The sequence below is a fragment of the Petaurus breviceps genome, unplaced genomic scaffold, assembly GCF_028583685.1.
Source record: "Petaurus breviceps papuanus isolate PSGF00001 unplaced genomic scaffold, PetGlider_PUasm1.0 90330, whole genome shotgun sequence".
Taxonomy (NCBI): Eukaryota; Metazoa; Chordata; class Mammalia; order Diprotodontia; family Petauridae; genus Petaurus; species Petaurus breviceps.
Window position 1 is genome coordinate 896,353 of NW_027187219.1, and position 21,559 is coordinate 917,911.

The 21,559-nt window shown below is 41.5% G+C and overlaps 1 protein-coding gene and 1 long non-coding RNA gene across 2 annotated transcripts in view; both read right to left on the bottom strand.

Moving 5' to 3' along the window:
- LOC138177047 (uncharacterized) overlaps positions 1 to 1,198 on the bottom strand; it is a 3,095-nt gene extending 1,897 nt beyond the window's left edge. Inside the window, exon 1 of the long non-coding RNA XR_011172421.1 lies at positions 980 to 1,198. This is a non-coding gene — a long non-coding RNA (uncharacterized lncRNA). The remainder of the gene's footprint in view (positions 1 to 979) is intronic.
- A 13,757-nt stretch (positions 1,199 to 14,955) lies between these two features.
- LOC138177099 (glycine N-acyltransferase-like protein 2) lies at positions 14,956 to 19,140 on the bottom strand. The gene is made up of 5 exons (XM_069108087.1): positions 19,024 to 19,140; positions 18,278 to 18,385; positions 17,467 to 17,593; positions 17,179 to 17,344; positions 14,956 to 15,358 (listed from the first exon to the last, which is right to left on the bottom strand). Exons 1-5 carry the CDS (start codon positions 19,099 to 19,101, stop codon positions 14,956 to 14,958), a joined length of 882 nt encoding a protein of 293 aa, XP_068964188.1. The 5' UTR covers positions 19,102 to 19,140.
- Between the last annotated feature and the right edge of the window lie 2,419 nt (positions 19,141 to 21,559).

Sequence of the window (21,559 nt, forward strand, 5' to 3'; positions counted from 1 at the left end):
CCCATTTTGAGTTGCTTTCCTTTAACAAAGCAGATCCAAGAACCTGTATGGGCAGCAAACCCTGAGGACGCGCTTGGGGTGCTTGCTGCTACAGGCGGCCAGGTAGCACATCGAGTAAGACCACCGGCTCCAGTGTTGAGAAGACCTGGAGATCGAATCCCGGTCTCAGACACTTTAGCACCCACCCAGAAACACCCTGGCCGTGTAACCTTGAGCAAGTTACTTAACCCCGATTGCTTTAAAAAAAATATACATGAAGATAAATAAAAATTAAATGCAAAGTAGTTTGGGAGAGATGCCAGAAGACAGGAAGAAATCATAAGCAAATAGCAAATGTTTCTGAGGTTACAGAATCACAGAGCATCATAGCCGGGAGGGCCCTTAGACCCTAGACTATTGGAACATGAAGAACATGAAGAGACATTCAGAACATAGAGTCAAACGTTAAAATCAAAAAGAAATTAAGAATGTCAAAGATGGAGGGGAGCTTAAACTGCAGGAAATGGAATGTTAGATTTATCTGAGCTGCTGAAATACAGGTTATAGAATGGCAGAGGTTCAAGGAACCAAAAGCATTGGAGTATCTTAGAACAGAGAACATAGGCTGTCAGAGTTGGAAAATCACAGAATTTCAGAGGTGGGAGGGAACTTAAAACTAAGAACATTAGAATTTATAGGTACCCTAGAATACCTTCAACTTTCAAACTAGAAGGAAACGTAGAACATGGAACAGAGAATTTCAGAACTGGAAAGTGCCTTTGAATATAGAATATAGAACATAGAAAGCTATAAATGGAAAGGTACTTGGGACCTAGAACATTAGAACTTTAAGGAATCTTAGAAGATAGGATATTAGAAAGGACCCCAGAACCTAGAATTCAGAATGTAAGAGGTGGAAAGGCCCTTAGAACACAGGACACAGATTATAGCAATAGAATCCCAAGAAAGGCAGGTAGATAGTAACATATAAACTAATTACCTTTGATGAATTCAAAATGCTTGGATTAGATGAGCTAAATACTGAAGTATTGTACTGAAAGAGCCTGCCAATGTTATTTGCTGAGCCAGTGTGAGTGATACTTGGAAGACTATGGAAAACAGGGAAGACAATGAGAAGCAGAAAGGCAAATTCTGTTCTTATTTTAAAAAGAAGTATAACAAGAAGAATGGATGAAAATGGAGTGTGCAACCTCTTGGCCCAGTGAGCTCTTTCACCTTCAGTGATTCACCCTGTTCTTGAAGCATCACAGAAGGGACAACTAGTGAACATTTAGAAATGGAAGAAGTGAAGCATAAAAACCAGCATGCCTCCCTCCACAACAGTTCCTACCACACTAACTTCCCTGCCTTTTTGGACAGGGTTACCAGACTGGTAGTTCAAGGCAATGTTGGCCATTACAGCTTACCTAGATTTTAGCAAGATATTGTCATGACATAGCCTCTAATGCTACTCTGCTATACAATAATTAGTTGGATCCAGAAATGGCTAAATTACCATATCTTCTGTGAAAGAGGTCTCTAGTGGAATATTCCGGGGATTTCCTTTGGTCCTTTGCTGTTTAACAGTTTCTCAAAGGCTCACACAAAAGAATAGATAGTAGCTTGTCCGATTGACTGATAACACCAAATTATAAACAGCAATCAATATGGGTGACATAAGAAGGAATCTAAAAGTTCTTGACAGGTTAGAGGATTGGATTGAATTTATTGCCTTCAAATCCAATTGGGATGAAGGCAAAGCCTTAGATTTGGGTTAAAAATCAGCTTTACAGAACAAAATGGAAAAGACTTGGCTAGACAACAGATCAACTGAAAAAAGTTATTGGAATTTAGTGGATTACAGGCACAATATAAATCAACAGGATGATATGGCTGTCAAAAAAACTGATAAGAATTCAGATTATATTAAAAAGTCATAGTGTCCAAAAAGAGAAATGCAATACGTGGGAAGACTATGTTAAAGTCTAGGCGCCATATTGCCCTGTAGTATATTTTACTGTTCTCCCAGCCTGACCTTCTTGTCTCTTGAATTTTTGTCTTCCCCTTGCACAGTGATTTCTGATAATCCTTAAACGAGGGAGGGTGATTGCTCCCTTCCCTTCAGTGGCTGTCTTTGGTGAGCTCTTGCTTATAATGGGATAGCAGTCTTGTGATAGAATACATCCTTGCGATAGGACCTTTATGGTGTTGGTTTCTTCTCTTCCTTCTGCTGTCCTTGAGATTGAGTCATACTGATCCTCTAGGTGCCAGGCCAGAGGAAGCAAGGGCCTAAAGGTCATGCCTTATGACAATTATTATAAGGAACTGGGAATATTTAGTGCAGAAAAGACTTGGCCAGTGGGGCAAAGGCAGGGGGAAAGATATGAGAGTCACGTTCGAGGACTCTTCTGTGGAAGAGAGCTTAGATTTATCCTTCTCTTTGGTGCTGGAAGGCAGAGCTAGGAGCAGAGGGTAGAAGTTGTAAAGAGACAGACAGACTTGTAAAAATTACCCCAACAATGACAATAACCCCCCAACATTGAGAGCTAGCCTGAGATCATAGATCTAAGTCTGAAGGAAAGTTCTCTAATCAGAAGATTATAGATTTAAACTAGAAGAAAACTTTGAGGCCCTCAGATCCAACCCCCTCTTTTCACAGCTCAGGAAACTTGAGGGACAGAGAAATTAAATGACTAGGTTATTTTGTTTGTTGCTGTACAGTGGTTTCAGTCATGTCTGACTTCCTGATCCCATTTGGGGTTTTCTTGACAAGATATTGGAGGGGTTTGTTGTTTACTTCTTCAGTTCATTTTGCAGCTGAGGAAACTAAGGCAAACAGGGTTAAGTGACTTGTCCAGGATCACACAGCTAGTAAATGCCTGAAGTTGGATTTGAACTCAGGTCTTCCAAACTCCAGGCCCTGTGCTTTATCCCCTGCACCACCCAGCTGATCATCTGCCAACAATCCTTCTTCAGGGAGCTTGATATAAAGTTCTAAGAACAAGTGACACTCTGTTGCTGTGGGTCACTCATTGCTCGAGGACTTCGTGTCAACAGAAGATTTAGAGACAAGGAAATAAAAGGCTTGGGTTTTCCCAGAGCTTTCCCATTCATGAAAAAGAGGTTTACTTTTGTGTTTATGATCTGATGTCACACGTGACTAACCCATATCCACAATGGCCAGTGGCTGGCCATCTGGGAAGAAAGGCACCACATAAAGTCACAGAGCTGGGCAGAACCTGGAGGCCATTGTCACTTGATTCTGTTTATTCTTTCTGCCTTAGTTATAACTGTCAGGTCAGTATAGGATGTCCCCTATATCTCAAAGCATCAGCGTGAGTTTGCCCTTGTCCTCTCTCTCCCTTTCTGTCAATTCTGTCAGTTGGTTAACGTGTTCTGTGGACTCCACTGGCCTGAGGCCCACAACATTTCTGGCTTCTGTTCCCCTCCTCTCTGTTGTTGTGACCATTAGCCTAGTACAGGGCCTCATTATAATCTTGCTGGACTCAGTGTTCTAGCAGAGTATGTTGCTACTTTTCTCTACCACACTCCCCATTTCCTCCCCCATCCACCCCCATTCATTCTGGATGCCAGAGTGATTTTCCCCCTGTGTATAGCCAGTCATATTGCTCCTCTGCTCAGAAATCTTTGGTTGTTTCCTGATGAGAATTCAACATCCTTGGCCTGGCCTGCAGGTCATCTGAAAGATAACTCTGTGCTCCCTTCACAGTTTTGCCCAAATGACTGCCCTGCAAGTACTTGGTGCTCTGACCAAACTGGTCTATGCTCTCTCTGCCTTCTAACATACCCGATCTCTCCTTCCCTCTGACTTTGACCACACTGTGCTGGATTCCTGAAATAACCTCTACCTCTTCTTTGACTATTGTATTCCTACCCAGTCTTTAAAGCCCACCTCAAATCCCCGCTCTCTCAGGAAGCCTTCCCTTACTCCTTCCCTGTTAGATCTCACAGAAATCCTCTGCACCTATTTCAGAGCAAAATGAAATGTGCAGCATAGTTCTCTGTGTCTGTAGACTGATCCGTGAGATAGAACCCCGAGAGCAGACACTGTGTCTTATTTGTGCATCTCCTCAACCCAGATTCAGTATCTCAAAGGACCATAGTGCTCTCTCTGCACAGAAGGAATGCCAAACAAATACTTATTGAATGTTAAATGACTGAATCACTTTTTAAAGATGGGCCACTTTCCCCAGGTCTACTCCTATGAGCTCTTGGATAAAGGTAGCAAACTCTAGACAACAGATGTTCAGACCATTGTTGGCCCCATTGACTGGACACTGGAAGTGGAATCATGAAAATCTAAGTTCACAAATCACTTCTGAAACTTCCTACCTGCGACAAATCTCATTTGAACTCTCTGTGCCTCAGTTTTCTCACTTGTAAAATGAGAGGGATGGACTCAACCTCAAGGGTGCCTTCTAATTCCAAATCTGTAATTACTTGAATGGTATGAGGAAAGATTACAAAGGCAGGTTGGAGTTCAATCACAAAGGCCATAAGGAGGTGTTTTTAATTTGTCCAACAAACGATGGTCTCGAAGGCTCTCAGGGCCAGGAATAATGTGATGACTTTTTTATGTTAGGAAAAGGAGATGTTTCAGGCAGGGCAACCCCTCAGGGGCTAGAGTAGTGGGCCCTTTTATAGGAGACCTGAGGACAGCCAGCTACGAACTGGACTATGGTGGTGTCAGCTAGAGTGGAGGGGGAGGCACGGGTGTGAAAGACCCAGGGAAGGGCATGAATCTAGGCCTGGCTGACTCAGTTACAGTCCTTTCCAGGCACAGTTTCCAAAGGAATTTAGGCACCTGTGTCTGTTTGTTAAATAAATAAATTGCTTACAAAAATAGAAGTCTGGACTCAGGTCCTGCATGCTTCATAAGATTATAGATTCATGAATTCAACCTCCTCCAAGTCAGTCATTTCTGCTGAGATGCCAAGAACCATCTGATAAGAATCAGAAGCACTGAAAGGTTCCACCTCCCACTTCCATGCCTGGAAACAAGACATAAACTCAGGCACCAGCTACAGCACAGAACCTTCCCTGACCCACCCCCCCAACTGCTACTACCCTCCTTTCCAAAACCACCTTGCATTTATTTTCTTTCTGTGTGTGTGTATGTGTATGTGTGTATGTGTGTGTGTGTGTGTGTGTGTGTATAGCTACACATTTCCTTTCCCCGTCCCCCTAGAAGGTAAGCAGCTTGAGGGAAGGGGCTGTTTCGTTCTATTTCTTTTGTTCTTTTTCCTTCTTCTTTGTATCTCTAGTACTTAGCACCATGCCTGGAATATAGTAGGTATAATAATATATAATATGGTATGTCATGACATAACACAACCCAACATGACATAACATAACACAACATGATATAACATGTTATGATGATGTGATGTGATGTGATATGATATGATAAGCTATGACACAATATGACATAACATTACATAATATGACAGGTCACAACATAATATAACATGCTACAATATAATGTGACATGATGTGACGTGATATGACATAATATGACATGATGTGCTATAATATGATAAAATATAAATAGTGATTATTTGGTAGAGTGGGAAAAACCAAACCCAGCAGAATAGGAGCCAGGAGATCTTGGCTCCCACCTGAGCTCTGCCTTAACCTGCTGGGTGACTTCCTGGTAGGTTGCCTAGCGTTTTGTCTGGAGAGCCGACTCCAGGCAAAGCACAGTTCTAGGCAATGGAGATACAAAGAAAACATTTAAAAAAGAACCATCTCCTGACTTTTTACAATGCACATTCTATTTTGTGTGTGTGTATATGAGTGTGACAATGTGTGTGTGAATTGTGTGAGTGTGCGAATGTGTGTGTATGTATGAGTGTGTGTATGAATGTGTGAGTGTATGTGTATGAGTTTGAGTGTGAGAATGTGTGTGTGAATGTAGTTGAGTGTGTGCATATGTGTATGAGTGTGTGAGTGTGTGTGAATGTGTGAGTGTGTGTGAGTGTTTATGTGAGAATGTGTGTGTGAATTTGTGTGAGAGTATGTGCGGGTGAGAGTGTGTGTGTGTAGGACATAAGTACTTTAACAAGGACAGCACACAGATAATTGAGGAAGAAGAAAGCTTCATAAGGGAGGGGAAATCAGGAAAAGCTTGATGGGGGAGGTGATATTTGAGATGAATCTTGAATGAAGATGAAGATTCAAAAAGGTGAAGAGGGAACATAGCCATATTTCCTTGGCATTGTCAACACATTGAGCCTCATTGGGGAATGTGAACAAAGACACCCTCATAGATTTAGACCTCACAGGGACCTCAGAGACCAGCTGGCCCAATTGCCACTGAAGCCCAGGTGGGTAAGTCCAACACTTAGCGCAGACAGATAACAAGTGGCAGAGCCAGGGTCTGATCCTAGGTGTCCGGCACCACTTGGCTTTTTCTTTTAATTTTTCTTTCCTGTCTGACAGAAAATACAGGAGTGGTGTTCATTTCCCAAGGCCCCTCTTGTCAAGTATCCAGTAAAATGATCCTGCTTGATCCTTGCATGACGTTGGTCCCGAAGGGCAAGAATGATCTTACAAACACAAATTCTACCGAAGGCAATATTCAGTGCTTGCCAGGCCGTAGATTGGCCCATACGATGAGACATCAGTCGGGGTGGGGAAAAGGGTCCCCAAGGTGGGGAGCTACAATGCTTTTGTAGTTGCTAAGAAGCAGCCAGAATTAAAGAAGGGAGTTGGACTAGGTGACCCTGGATATTACTTCTGGCTCCATGAATCTATAAGTGGAAACAAGCATTTGTTCAAGGTTTATTCTGTGCAAGGTGGCAGCTAGTCAGTACAGTGGATACAGTGCAGGGTCTGGAGTCAGAAAGACTCATCTTTTGTGAGGTCAAATCCAGCCTCAGTCACTTACTAGTTGTGTGACCCTGGGAAAGTCACTTAACCCTGCCTGACTCAGTCTCCTCATTTGCTATAATGAGCTGGAAAAGAAAATGGCAAACCACTTCAGTATCTTTGCCAAGAAAACACCAAATGAGGTCAAGAATTAGACATGACTAATCAGCTAAATAACGACAAATGTGCTAGGCTCTGTGCTAAGAGCCTTACCAATATTATTATCTCATTTGATCCTCACAGCAACCCTGAAAGGTAGGCATTATTATCATCTCCATTTTCCAGTTGAGAAAACTGAGTCAAAGAGAAGCTAAGTGACTTGCCTAGGGTCATACCCCTCTGAGGTCAGATTTAAACTTAGGTCTTCCTGTCTCCAGACCTAGCTATCCACTGGGTCATTTACCTGCCTAATACTCCTTATTTTTTATGTCTTATGCATTTTATCTTGTTCTTAGTTTTCAAGTATACAAGAGAGCCATCACAGTCCCATGAGTGGAGAACCAGCATTGGAGTCAGAAAGACTTGGGTTCCAGTCTTGCTTCTAACCCATGGAGGCTTTGTGACCCTGGGCTTAATCTCTCAGTACCCAAAACACACAATGTCTCAGTACACTATTATGGTCATCCAGGGGTAGGGAACCTGCAGCCTTGAGGCCACATATGACCCGCTAGGTCCTCAAGAGTGGCCCTTTGACTGAATCCAAACTTCACAGAACAAATCCCCTTAATAAAAGGATTTGTTCTATGAAACTTGGACTCAGTGGAAAGACCATACCCAAGGACCTAGAAGGCCACATGTGACCTTGAAGCTGCAGGTCCCCCACCCTGTATAGACATCAGAGCTGGGAGAGAGCTTAAAGATCAGCTAGTCTAACCTATCATTTTATTTTTTTCTCTTTTTAATTAAAAAAATTTGTTTTATTTCCAGTTCCAAATTCTCCCCCTTCCCATATTATTCTCCCAATCACTGAGAAGGCAAGAAAAACAAAACCCATTACAAATATATATGGCATGTAAATTAAATTCCTATATTAGCCACAGCCACATAACAAAGAAAGAAAAAAGAAAAAGAAAATATGCTTCTATCTGCACTCCGAGTCCATCAGTTTTCTAGTTAACATGTTTCATTCTTGAGTCTTTTGAAATTGTGGTTGGTCATTGTGTTCATCAGAGTTACTAAGTTTTTCAAAGTTGTTTATCTTTATAATATTGGTATTATATAAATTGTTCTCCTGGCTCTGCTCCCTTCACTTTGCATCCGTTATGAACTGATGTCTTTCCAGGTTTTTCTGAAATCATCCCCCTTCACCAACATTTCTTACAGCACAATAGTGTGACAAGAAAATTTCTGGCTATGGCTTCTTGCTACCATTGTGCTAAGAAAAATCTCTGCCCCAGGCTATCTTGAGTTTCCTGTCATTGTCAAACATGTTCCCCATCTTACTAAAGTCTGGAAAAACCAGGTTGGGACACAAACTTCGTGTTCCAGTTTCGACTAGCTAGTTCAATCAGTTTCCTGATGTAGGCAGCCTTCTTTTCTCCCCTTTTCTGTAAAATTTCATTATACAAATGCTGCTCATGCATATTCATATGCTACATAATGTCATTGAAACCAATGCTCTGGGCTCACTGACTTTTGTATACAATGAAGCCTCTGCCCTGGGTATAATAACACTGCAGTACTATCCCAACACCATCGATTGGGCAACTGACAGCAGTGCCTCATCAATGGACACTCAGATAAGTTTTAGCTCAATATTTCATCACCGTCACATACCATAACCTGTTTGGCCATCCCCAGTTGATGGACATTCTCTCACTTTCCAGTTCTTTGTCACCACAAAAAGAAGGTGCTATACATGTGTTTGCATGTGTGGGTCCTTTTTCCTTCATCTCTTTGGGTTTGTTAGATCTAGCAGTGGTATCTCTGCATCTAGGGTATATATAGGTTATACCCATCATCTTAAAGATCACTGAGGTGATATCTTGCTGAGATCACAAAGTTAGGGAGTGCCAGAGCTGGGAATCTAAGCCAAGACTCTGATTTCAAAACCAATGTTCTTTTCAGGACACCACAAGATGGGATTTCCCCATCAGGGATTCTGTTGCTTGAAGCTAGACGGTTTTCCTCAGGTGGAATAATTGATTATTTGGTGCTTGCATCAGATTAACCATCTGAGTTAATAAGGAAAGGCTATTTGCTTTCTATGTTTGAAGACCAGTCAGATTAGGTGCAGAAGTCAGTGAACAATGATAAATTTTGAGAAACCTTCCATACCTCCATAGTCAGTGCTCCTTGGCCTCATTAGGGCTGCTGGAGCTTGGTCCAAGGGATCATCAGTCCTCAGCAAATCCAAACCCAGGGCAGTGGAAAGGCCACCCCTCTCTCCTCCGATGGTTTATGAGGATGTGCTACTCAGCCAATTTCTTCATTTGTATTGCAGCCTGTGAGTTCGAGACTAAGCTACACTACCAAAAGTATGGAAATAAATGTTTGGAGATGATATTTGTCTTGCTTTCTTTGTTTAAACAGATTTGTGGGTGTGTTAAGACTGACAGTAGCCTTTGAGGAAAGGACTAGAAGAGCAAGGGTGCCTGATGATTTCCTAATCAACCTGTTGGAAAAGAATATATTAAAATCAAGTCCAAAAGAACCAGATTAACAAGGTCCAAGTGCTCACCAGGTGAAGCAGGAGCTTCTCGTTTGAAAGCTTGTCTTCTCAGAATTGGTTTTTTTTTTTTTTTACCGGTCCAAAGTCACATACAAATGATAAAAATTCCATCCAAATCCATAGTTTCCTCTACATATGTGTCATGTACAAATCGCGGTGCAACGTGCTAACGACACAGACAAGAAAGGAAAATAATCCCGGTCTTCATTATGCCCACATTCTTTTTAAAAAATGTATTGTATTTTCAATTCACAGAACTGAACAAGCATTTCCATAACACAGTACAATAAAAAGATGATTGTTCGTGAAACTTCAAATCTCCCATTTACAGCTTGCTATTCCTTTCAAACATACAACCAAGTTATGCAAATTTCTTTTTATTTCCTTTTTTTTCTTCACTCACCCCATGTCCTGTTCTAGAGATGGCTACCATTAAACACAAATAGGTATACAAGTAAAGTTATTCTATACCTACTTCTACTTATCAGTTCTTTCTCTCATGTTTTTCTTCCTATGTCTTTTATTTTTAATGTGCATATTTGTAATGGTCAAAATGACTTAGTCGGGGTGGCTAGGTGGTGCAGTGAATAGAGTACTGGCCCTGGAGTTAGGAGGACCTGAGTTCAAATCCAGCCTCAGACACTTCACACTTACTAGCTGTGTGACCTTGGACAAATCACTTAACCCCAATTGCCCTACTTTCCCTCCTCCAAAAAGCAAAAAAAAAAAAAAAAACCCCAAAACAAACAAACAAAAAAAACCAGAACGAAACAAGGAAAAAATGACACAGTCACTCAAAACTGTTCTTAAAACAATAAATTTTATAATAGCAAATGTTAATTTCCTAGTAACAATATATTCTCATAATCTTAGAGTGTCTGGCTCCCAGTCAGCTCTTAATGTCTTTTTGTTTGATTGATTAATTGTTATAGGATTTGGAGTTGAAAGAGATCTTGGAAGATATCTAATTCAAGCCCCTCATTTACATATGGGGAAACTGAGGCCCAGAGAGATGATATGCTTTTCATTTTTAATCACTTTAGAAGCAACAGTATCGATGTTACATAAAAGAGGCTGGATTTGGAGTCAGGTCTTTGGACCAGTATTCTTTCCACCACACCATGCAATGTCTGTTCTTGAAACAGCTAAATAGGGTTAAGCTATCATGAATCCTGACCACAGCAGCTCCATTCCATTCTCCTGTGTCAGTCAACAAACATTTATTAAATACTTACAATGTGCCAAAGACTCTGTTTTGTGCTAGAGTCTTTGTGACTGCTGGAAATGAGGGGTTGGGATTGGAAGCCCTCTGAGGTCTATCCCACCTCCAGATCCGTGATTCAAGCCACATCAGGTAGCTTTTTACCAAGGGTTATTTACCGGGAAGATACAGCAAGACCTGGAGTACAGACCATTCCCAAACTGGTAGCACACTCTTATCACACACCTCTGCCCTTGCTTATTGCGATAGATGCTGGTGGGTCTGCCTGCTGCAAGCCCTCGCCCATTCCAATCCATCCTCCATTCAGCCACTAAAGTGATTTCTCTGAAACACAAGCCTGATCATGTCACCTACCCCTATCCAATAAACTCTTGTGGCTCCCTGTTACCCCTAGGAGCAAATACAAAATTCTGGGTTTAGCATTCTAAGTCCTTCATAACCTAAGCCATTCCCCCTTACCTTCCCAGTCTTCTTCCACCTTACTCTCTGACACATAATCTTTGATCAGTGACACTGACTTCCTGACTAGTTTACGAACAAGATGGTTTATCTATGAGCTCGGGGCATTCACTCTGTCTGTTCCCCATGCCTGGAATGCTCTCCTTCCCCGACTCAGACTAATGACCTTCCTGGCTTTTTTGGAGTCCCAACTAAAATCTCACCTTCCACAGGAAGACTTCCCTAACCCTTCTTCATTCCAGTGCTTTTTCTCTATTAATTCTTCCCTATTTATTCTATATACAGCTTGCTTTCTTTGTACTTGTTTGCATGGTCATAAGGTCCTTCTGGGCAGGGACTGTCTTTTTACCTCTTTTTGTATTTCCAACAATCAGTAAAGTGCTGGGCAAATAGTAGGGGCTTAAAAATGTTTATTGCTTGATTGGTCCCTGGAGAGAGTGAACCCAAGTGTAAAGTGGCCACTACAAAAGATGAACTTCAACAAATTGGCTTCTGTGTGTGGCTCAACTGACAGACAAATCCTTTCTGTGTTTGCAGGACGTAGTTAGTCAACCGCCAAATCCATTAGCAGGCTGGTTTGGTTGCTGTGACTACTCCCAGATTCAAGTTGCTGGGCCTCTGATTTATTTTTTTTTATTTTTTTAAGACTACGAAGCTGTAACCCGGTTTGTTCTAATACCCAATCACTTAAGAACAAGACAAGCAGGGCGGAAGGAACAAGAGATGCCATGCATTCATTTGTGACCACGTGGCACTCCAGTAAACAGCATCAGTTGCCTCTCCTTGCCCAGAAGCTTGTCATGGTTCTTCCTCTTCAATAACAGCTTTCAGGGAAGGATGGATGGCATGATCATTTATTAAGTACCTACTATATGACAGGTACTGTGTTAAGCATTTTTATTTCATTGGATCATTATAACAATCCTGGGAGGTTGGTGCTGTTATTATCCCCATTTAATTGTTGAGAAAATTGAGGAAAACAGAGGTTAAAGACTTGTCCAAGGTCATATAGCTAGCTAGCAAATGCTTGAGGTCAGATCTGAACTCAGGTGTTCCTCACTCCAGGCTTAGTTCTCTATGGACTGTCACTTCCTAGGCAGGGAAAGAGAGATTTCTTCTATGTTTGTACTTTTTGTGTGCGTGCTCAGTTCTCCCTTAGCTGCCAATTAAAAGGCTTTTCATTACTTGGTAGAAAGCCAGAAGGAAACTGTCTAGATATCTGCACTGGGTCAGATAGAGGGAGGCATTCTGTGTCATTATTCATGTAGAAGTTCAGACTGATACTAAATAGACCATTTTGCCCAAAGTTCCACAGATTAGATTTTCATTGGCCAGTTATTGCCTTCCTGTCTTCCCACCTTCCCCCCTTCCTCTCAGTTATTCCAAGAGCCTATAATAGCTACCTCCAAATATTGGAAGGGCTGTCACATGGAGAAAGGATGAGACTTGTTGTGCTTAGTCTCAGAGGGCAGAAGTAGAAGAACTGGACTAGGGGGAAGGTGGGGAAGAGAGGGGCAGAGGTCAATTGAAGCTCTTTTAAAACTATATTTTATTTTTCCAATGACCAAACATCTGCCTTCTTGAGACCCAAAGAAAAATAAACCTTGTTAGAAATATGTATTGTCAATCAAAACAAATCTCCCTGTTGGCTGTGTTCCAATATTTTCTAAGTCTTTTCCTTGCACCCTGAGTCCTTCACCTCTTGGTTTGGCAGTAGGTGGCAAGTTTACTCATCAGTCCTCTGGCATTGCACTCGGTCATTACACCAATAAAAACTCCCCTTTACTCATATTGCTGCTGCATAGTGTTCTTCTCCTGATTCTCTTTACTTCACTAAGCAATGGGTCATATATGTCTTCCTAGAAGTCTCTGAAATCATCCCCTTCACTTCTCACAACACATAACTTATTCATCCATTCACCAATCTATGGGCACCTCCTCAGATAGATTCCTATTTTTACCTCCTCCAAAGAGCTATAGATATTTCTTACATCTTAGAGTTCATTTTGCTCAGGACTAACTCCTCCCTTAATCTGTCTTTCCTCTATTTCCCTCCTCTCTTCTTCCCTTTCTCTTCTATTAACTCGTTGAATTAAATCTTGTACCCAGTTGTGTGTGTACAATATATTCTTTCTCCCTTTAACCAGTTCAGATGAGAGTAAAGTTGAGGTGTCAGCTACTTATCCTACAATCCATGCAACAATCTTTCTCTTGTCTGACTGAGTTCCTTTAAATTCTTGACCTGGGTTTCAGTCAGAGATCCCGCCTGATTCAGCACCTATCAGTCAACTAGATAATTCTGCTGATTCAGAGCAACAGAACTGCATGCAGTCTCTCCTTTGAACTGGAATTTCTGCCCTATATAGCATCTGATGACCAGAATATAGTGTCAAATATGTAAACTACTTTGAGTTAGTCTACACAGAAAGATTTAGAGGTGAGAGACTTTAGAGAATTGTTTAGTGGAACTGAGGCCCAGAGACATTAAATTCAATTCAACATCAATTTTTTAAGTCCCTACTATGTGCAAGGCAAAGAAAAAATGGCACCATCTTCAGAATCAGGAAAATCTGGGTTCGAATTCTGTTTCTGACATACTCAAGCTGTATGACTGTGGGCAATCACTTAAATTCCCAAAGGTCTTTGGCAATCCTCCAAGGACAGAAGTTACAGAGGAATTACTGATTATTTATATATACATATATATATATATATAGGTTGAGGGAGTTTCCAAATTAGGAATCACAAATGGATAAACAAAATAAGCCTGCACAATAACACAGTGACAATTTCAGGAAATGGGGAATGGAATTCTCCCATGGAAAATAAAAACCAAAACAAAAGATATTGTTAATGAAATGAAGGCACTGATTTTAAATCTGTATGGGCAAACAGAATTTGTCCACGGACACTGCTAGACTTCCACTTCTGAGAACTGTGATTGTATAGGAGACATCCTGGAGTAGTGGAAAGGCTGTCTGTGTGTGATGATGTCATATAGAAGTCTCATAAATCAAATCGGGTTTGTACTTAGATGATCTGTATAATCAGTGCTGGGAGGGACCTTAGACAGAAAGGGCTTCAACTCCCTTAAGTTTCAGGTGAGGAAAATCAGTCCCTGCCCAAATCTAGCCTTCTTTTTACTACTTAAGATTCCAATCTTCTCTCTACAAAAGTCTTTAACAATCTGTAAGATTCTTAAAGCCATTCAGTGACTTCATTTTTCTCATCTGCAAAATAATGGGGATTAGACTGAATGAGTCAGGTAGCACTGTAGGTAAGAGAATTACACCTGGAGGCAGGAAGACCTGGGTTCAAATCTTGACCAAGAAGAGTTCATGTCTGGCCTCATATATTTACTGTGTTGCTCTAGACAAGTCACTTTGCCTTAGTTTTCTCAAAAGGCTGTTGTGAGGATCGACTAAAATAACATGTACAATGCCTTGCAAAATTTAAAGGTTGCTGGTTGTCATTTAGTGATTCTCTTATTCTAGACTTTGTAAGGAAGTAGAAGGTAAGGAAGATAAGAATTCTCTTTGCCTATTGGTATGCAGACAGACAAAGACCAATTAATTTAGTAACTTTCGTTCGTTTATTCAACAAATATTTATTAAATGCTTCCTATATGTCAGATACTCTGATAAATGCTGGGTTGAAAATGAAGCCTATATTCATATATGTATTTGTACGTGTTCTCTCCATCCTCAAATACTCTCTTGAATCAGTATTTGCTTTACATTTGGGGGGTTAACTTCCACTGGTTCCATCCATGAGGGTAAGAATGGAAACCATGCCGTGTCAAAGAACTAAAGAGATGTTTCCTCTTTTCTGCTACATGTAGGAAAAAGGGAATATTTTCTTTTTTAAGATATTGTAAAAGGCAAGCTATCAAGTGAGATCCCATGCCATTCACTCGGTATTTGGGCAGGGTACAAGCCATCCTTATTTCCCCAGTCTGATCCATGACAGCCCAAGAGATGGGGTTCCCCTCTGAGTTCAGCAGACAAAAAGCTGGGAAGTTCTGTATGCAACGTGTGACGTAATTCAGGCTCTTCTCATTGAGACCCAGATCCCAATGATCATTTACGAGCTTCGCATGTGATGCATTCAAGGGGGCAAACTTGAACTCCAGATTTCTACTGCAAAGAAATTAAGCCCAGTTATTTATATCTCTGCTTTCAAATTTTCTGAAATCTCCACCATGAATGGCTAATCTCTCCAAAATGCATTTTTGTTTAATAATAATAGCTAGCATTTGTATAGCCCTTTAAGGTTTGCAATATGCTTTGCCCTTGTTATCTCATCCAATGCTCATGAAAGCCCCGGAAGTCGATGTCATTATCATCCCCATTTCACAGCCAAGGAAACTGAGGAGCCAGGTGACTTGTGACCCAACTAGCGTCTGAGGGCACATTTATGACTCAAAGACCAGTACTCCACTTACTGAGTCACCCAGCTATCTCGAATCCAACTTAGAGTCTGAGGGGAGATAGAATTCTAGAGTGGGTCAGTAGAAAGCTGAGTCTAGAATCAGGAAGACCTCAGTTCAAATCTGCCCCTCAGATGCCTGCTAGTTGAACGACCTTGGCCAAATCACTGAATTTCTGTCTGTTTCAGTTTCTTCATCTGTAAAACTGGGTTAACAATAGCGTCTGCTTCTTGGTGTTGCTACAAGGATCAAATGATATGATATGGGTAAAAGCACCTGGCGTATAGTAGGTGCTGAATAAATACTTATTTCTCTCCCTTCTCCCCTTTGCAAATCATATGGCCAAGGCTGTCTACATTGTAAGTTCTTGATAAATGTTTGTTCAATCATTCATTCCCTAAATCAGAGAGTTGATTGTACCTGAGCAAGAATGCCCTCTCCCCCATCTGTGGTGAGTCATTTAGCTTTGACTCCAAGACCTCTGTTGAAGAAGAGCTCGCTACCTCTTCTTCTTTTTGTTACATTTTAGCTTAGATTTCTACATTGTCATTTTCTGTAACTTCCACCCATTCACCATAGCTCTGACATCTGACAGAGGCCAGCCTTTAAATATTCGAAGATAATTCTTGTATTCTTATGGTTTCTCCTCCCCATCTTTGATTTTTCTCTTCTTCACACTAAAAATTCCAGCGTCTTCAGTCTGTGCCTGGTATCTTCCCATTCTCCCTCATTTGGACCCAGCCCAGTACGACAGAACCTTTATCAAAATGTGATGCCCTTCTCCCACTTCCCAGCCAGTTGGCTCAGAGGAGAGAGCAGTGGACTTGAACTCAGGTAAGTGTCTGCCTCAGACACTTACTAGTTGTGTGACCCTGGGCAAGTCACTTTACTCCTATTTATCTCAGTTTCTTCACTAAAAATAAGAATAATAGGGGCAGCCAGGTAGCCCAGCGAGTAAGAGCACTGGCTTTAGTGTTGAGAAGACCTGGAGATCAAATCCCGGGCTCAGACACTCAGCACCCACGCAAAAACACCTGGCCGTGTAACCTTGAGTAAGTTACTTAACCCCAATTGCTTAGGGGGGGCCAGGTGGCTCAGCGAGTAAGAGCAGCGACTCCAGTGTCGGGATGACCTGGATCAAATCCAGGCTCAGACACTTAGCACCACACCCAGAAATAACTGGCCGTGTAACCTTGAGCAAGTTACTTAACCCCGATTGCTTTAAAAAAAAAAAAAAGAAGAAGAAGAAGAAGAAGAAGAAGAATGGCACCTACATCACAGGGTTGTTGTGAGGATGAAATGTTATTACACATGTAAGGTGCTTGCAAACTTTTTATGCTGTATGAATGCTTTTGCTGCTGCTGTTTCTGCTGCTGCTACTACTCCTGCTATCATTTGCCTCCTCTAACACAGACTAATCCCAAACCCTACATTTCCAAATTTGTCTCATTTCACTACCAAATGAGATACTAGGAAACCAGGAAATATATGCGAACATATTTTAAGGTTTTAAGCTTGAATTCTTACCTCTCAAAAATCTTTGTATCTGGTATGCTTGTCACCAACTTGCCCTCAGTTGTCCTAAGTTGAAGAATTTCTTCTTTAAGAAACAGAACATTGCTTAAGTGTTCCACCTGAAGGAGCTTGGAAGCTGCAATCTTTCTTAGGGTTTTATCTAAGTTCTCCTGGCAACCTGGGAGAAGAAGGAGAAAGGTGTCACCACCTTTTACTGAGTTCTGTCTACACTTGTTCAGGCCAACTTTTTTTGTTTTTAAGTATGACAGAACAACATTTTCTTAGCCCAAGACTAATTACCTTGAATCTGAATGACTTGGTTCCAGTCGATGACCCCAGCAGATTCTAGAAACTCCTGGCATTTCTGTAGGTCTTTGGTGAAGATGTGGTAAGTGTTTGTGTATTGATCCAATCTGTCAACCATTTCCTATTTAAAATGGAAAGGGGGATAATGGAAGATGGGGGATGTTTGGAAAAGGGAATATTTGGAAGATAGGGGATTTTGGATTGTGTTGATAATGATGGAAGCAATATCTTTCTCCACCTTGTTAGCCCAAGGACTGGTATTCAAAGCCATGGGATCTGCTTCTAAATCACCACATTGAAGGAGATGACAAATACTATGGAGAGTTGGGACATTGAGCAAATCCCTTCATTTTTCTAAGCCTCAGTTTCTTCATCTGTGAAATGGGATAATAATACTTGCCCACCTATGGCTTAGGGCTGAAAGTAACCTTAAAAACCTATAGAAACCGAGTTATTTGTTGTTGCCAAATGAGATTTATATGTGTATGCACATATACATACATACATACAGTGTTTTACAAATCTTAAAATGCTATATGACTATTAGTGATTTTAGTCATTACTATTATTGTCATTGTCTCTTACTGTCCCTTCCGACTCTGATTCTATGTTATTCTTCCACTTTTCCAACAGTTCCTTAGGGGTCTAAATGGCAGCCAACAGATTAGAAGTGCTATCCCTGGTACTGGCTATCTGTCTTTCCATCTGCACCAATTGGACCCCCTATTGGTAGACCCTCCATTGCCAGTCATCCCGCACCCCCTACCTTGTTTTGCTATGCTCTGTTACTCTTCTTCCTACCTACCTGTTTCTTAGGCCGAGTAATGACAGTCTGATAATCTGGCCAGGAGTCCACCAGCACTTCCAGGTTGAAGGGGTTTCCATGAATGATATAGAAAATGGAGCCATACACCTTGGGCATGGAGAGAAAACAGAAGGAAGCTGGTGGAGACTGATGAAGACCAAGGGTGTGAGACTGGGAAATGAAGCATCTAAGGGAGCTTGGGAGAGGGAAGGCTTAGTTATGGCAGGTATCCTGATAAAAAAAAAAAGCAGCTTCATTTCTGAATATATCCCGCTGCCTTGGGACCTTGGAGATAGTTAAAGGGTCCGGCACGAGTGATTCTTAGAAATCCAGGTTATTCCGAATAAATCCTGACAAACAAATAAGTGTGTCTGAGAAGGTCGAGCTAATTGTGGTTTGTTCTTGGAGAAGAGTCCATATTGGTCATCCCAAATAAAGGGTACACACACCTAAATGAAGTCTCTTTGAAACACACACACTCACACACACACACACACATACACACTAATCTGGTTACCCAATTTCAGTAGCTATAGATACTGAAAACATGACTGTAGCCAATTATTGTATAAAACATATTTATTGGGCAAATGTTTACTGGATTTTTATGATTGAAATAGATAATTTAGTTTCATCATCACTGTTCCTTTCTACTTCATCACTTTTCTCTTGCTAACAGCAGAACCACAGATCTTGTTCAGTTTTTATCCTTTCTCAGGGACCCATCCATCACCTTCCCATCTCACCTTCAGGGATTCTGGGATGCTTTTGGCCAGTGATTGATACAGAGCTTGCACCATATGGTCTTCAGAAACTAGATGCATCCTGTGTGATACACAAACTCTTCAGAATGAAATATTGGTTGGGATATAAATCAAGAGACCAAGGGACCTAGGACCAAGAAGGTGAGAAAGAAGAAATCAGGCAGGAGAGATCCATGGGTCACACAACCCACAGGCGAATCTGCCTAGACTGGTTGCAATAATGAGTCATAGATGCCGAGAGGCTAAATCAGGCCCCACAAAATTCAATTCCTGAAATATACAGGGAAGGGGAATAATATCCTTTGGTTATTTTAGGAGCTTTAGTGTATAAAGTACTGGACACAGAGTCTGGAAAACCTGAGTTCAAAGTCTTCCTCGGACGCTTAACTAACTGTGTTACCCTGGGCAAGTTATATGACCTTCTGTGCCTCCATTTTCTCATCTGTAGAATGGGATAATAATAGCACCTACACTTTAGGGTTGTTGTCAGGATCAAATGAAACATCAAAGCACTATATTAATGCTAGTTATTATTATTCCCCAAGGAGCCTATACTTACAAGATTTGTGACCTTGAACAACTCCTTTCCCCTCTCCGAGTCTCAGATTTTTCAACTGTAACGTGTGTATTAGATAAAATGATCTCTAAAATTCCTTCCACCTTTAAAGACACAAAACCCATCCGTTAACTAAAAGGAACCTCCACTATGACATAATACTCCAGAAATGGTTATCCAAATTCTGTTCAAAGACCCTTGGTTATAGATAACTCATTACTTTTTTTTGGGGGGGGGTGAGGCAATCAGGGGTGAAGTGACTTGCCCATGGTCACATAGCTAGTAAGTATAAAGTGTTTGAGGCTGGATTTGAACTCAAGTTCTCCTGACTCCAGGACCAGTGGTCTAGCTGCCCCTGGAACTCACTACTTTAAAAAATATTTTTTTTTCAGAGTTGGGGTAAGGAGAGAAGGAAGAGATTTACAGAAAGTAGTTTGGTTGGATTGTAAGGGAGTAGTGAGATCAGGCTAGAAAGATAGTTTGGAGTTGGGATTATAGAAATCCTTGAATGCCAGAATAAAATTTTGGTTTTTCTAGGCAATAGGGATCCATTTTAGGTTGCTGGATACAGAAGTGGTGGGATGAGAGCAGTGACTTAGGAAGGTCACTCAGACAATGGAATGAGAGCTGGATTGGAATGGGGGGGGGGTATTGGTAGAAAAGTAATTAATAGTTGGAAAGACCAGTGCAGTATCGGAATATTCTAGATGAAAATAGTTTTCATCTCTTCTCTGAAAGAAGTAGAATTACATATAGCACTGTGGGTGGAAGAAGGGAAGGGAAGTAAGAGATACTGCCCAGGTAAGATGGGCAACACTGACTTTTTCCTGCCCCCCACCCCTGCCCTATCTCCCTTCCAAATCTGGGGTACCTGGGCATATGGTGATGCCCTTAATGGAAGGAGTGAGAATTGACTTAAGGGAAAAGACAAGTGTAATTTTTAACATGCTGAATTGGCGTGACCTCTGAGTGGAGAGACAGCCAGCTATGGTAGATAGAGTGATGGAATGGGAATCAGGCAAGATCTGGGTTCAAATCCTGCTTCTGTTGTGTGTTGTGACCTCACACAAGTCACTTCACTTTTCCTTGTTCCAATTTCTTATCTCTAAAAAAGGGGGTTGTTCTCAATGGTTTCTATGATTCATTCTGTCTCTAGACCTATGATCTCATGATCCTATGTCCTATTATTGTCCTGAAGCTCAGGGGAAGAATTCATGGGAGAAGACAGAGACTTGGGAGTCATCCCCATAAAGCTCACAAACCAAGCCACGGAAATAGAAGAGAACATTGAGGGAGAGGGTATCAAGGGAAGGAAGAGGCCCTGGAGTAGAGCTTGGGGAATCCCTAGTCCCTCCTACTCTGCACCTCTTCCCTCCCAAGGTTCACTTACTCTACTTGGAGGAGGGGTCATTTAATTCTGATCCTCTGTTCAACTCCACCCAGTGGGGATCCCACCACATATTCTCACCACAGTGGACTTTATTGAGTAGTGAAGATGGAAAGAGAGGGGAGAAGCTCCATCCTGGAGATTCATTACTCTACAATAGCAGAAACAGTTTTTACTCCTATGGTAATACTCCAATGGAAAATAAATAGGGAAGCCAGGATTACATCCCAGGTTTTCTCTTTCCATTACACCATGTGAGAGACTGAGTGGAAAGAAACCTGGATCTGGCATCAAAGAACCTAGGTCTAAATCCCAGCTCTGCTCCTTCCAAGCCATGTGACCTTGGACAGTGCCTTCTGTCTCCAGTCTTTACTTTCCAATATGTCTGTGCTGGGAACGAGGTTGGAAATTGGATAAACTAATCTCTCAAATCCTTTCTAGCCCTACAGCCCACACTGCATCCCATTCCCTGAGAGATGAGTCCGGTGAAATTTGGAATTAAATTTCAGTTCCCTCCACCAGCATCCTTTGCCAGTCTCTGGCTTTTCTGAGCTAGGAAGCTACAGCACTTACCT

Coding starts and splice junctions, on each gene's coding strand:
- LOC138177099 (XM_069108087.1), bottom strand. CDS start 19,101: ATGCATCTAGTTTCTGAAGACCATATGGTGCAAGCTCTGTATCAATCA. Junction 18,386..19,023: donor GCATCCCAGAATCCCTGAAG/GTGAGATGGGAA, acceptor TCCATGCCCAAG/GTGTATGGCTCCATTTTCTA. Junction 15,359..17,178: donor GATACAAAGATTTTTGAGAG/GTAAGAATTCAA, acceptor TCTTTGCAGTAG/AAATCTGGAGTTCAAGTTTG.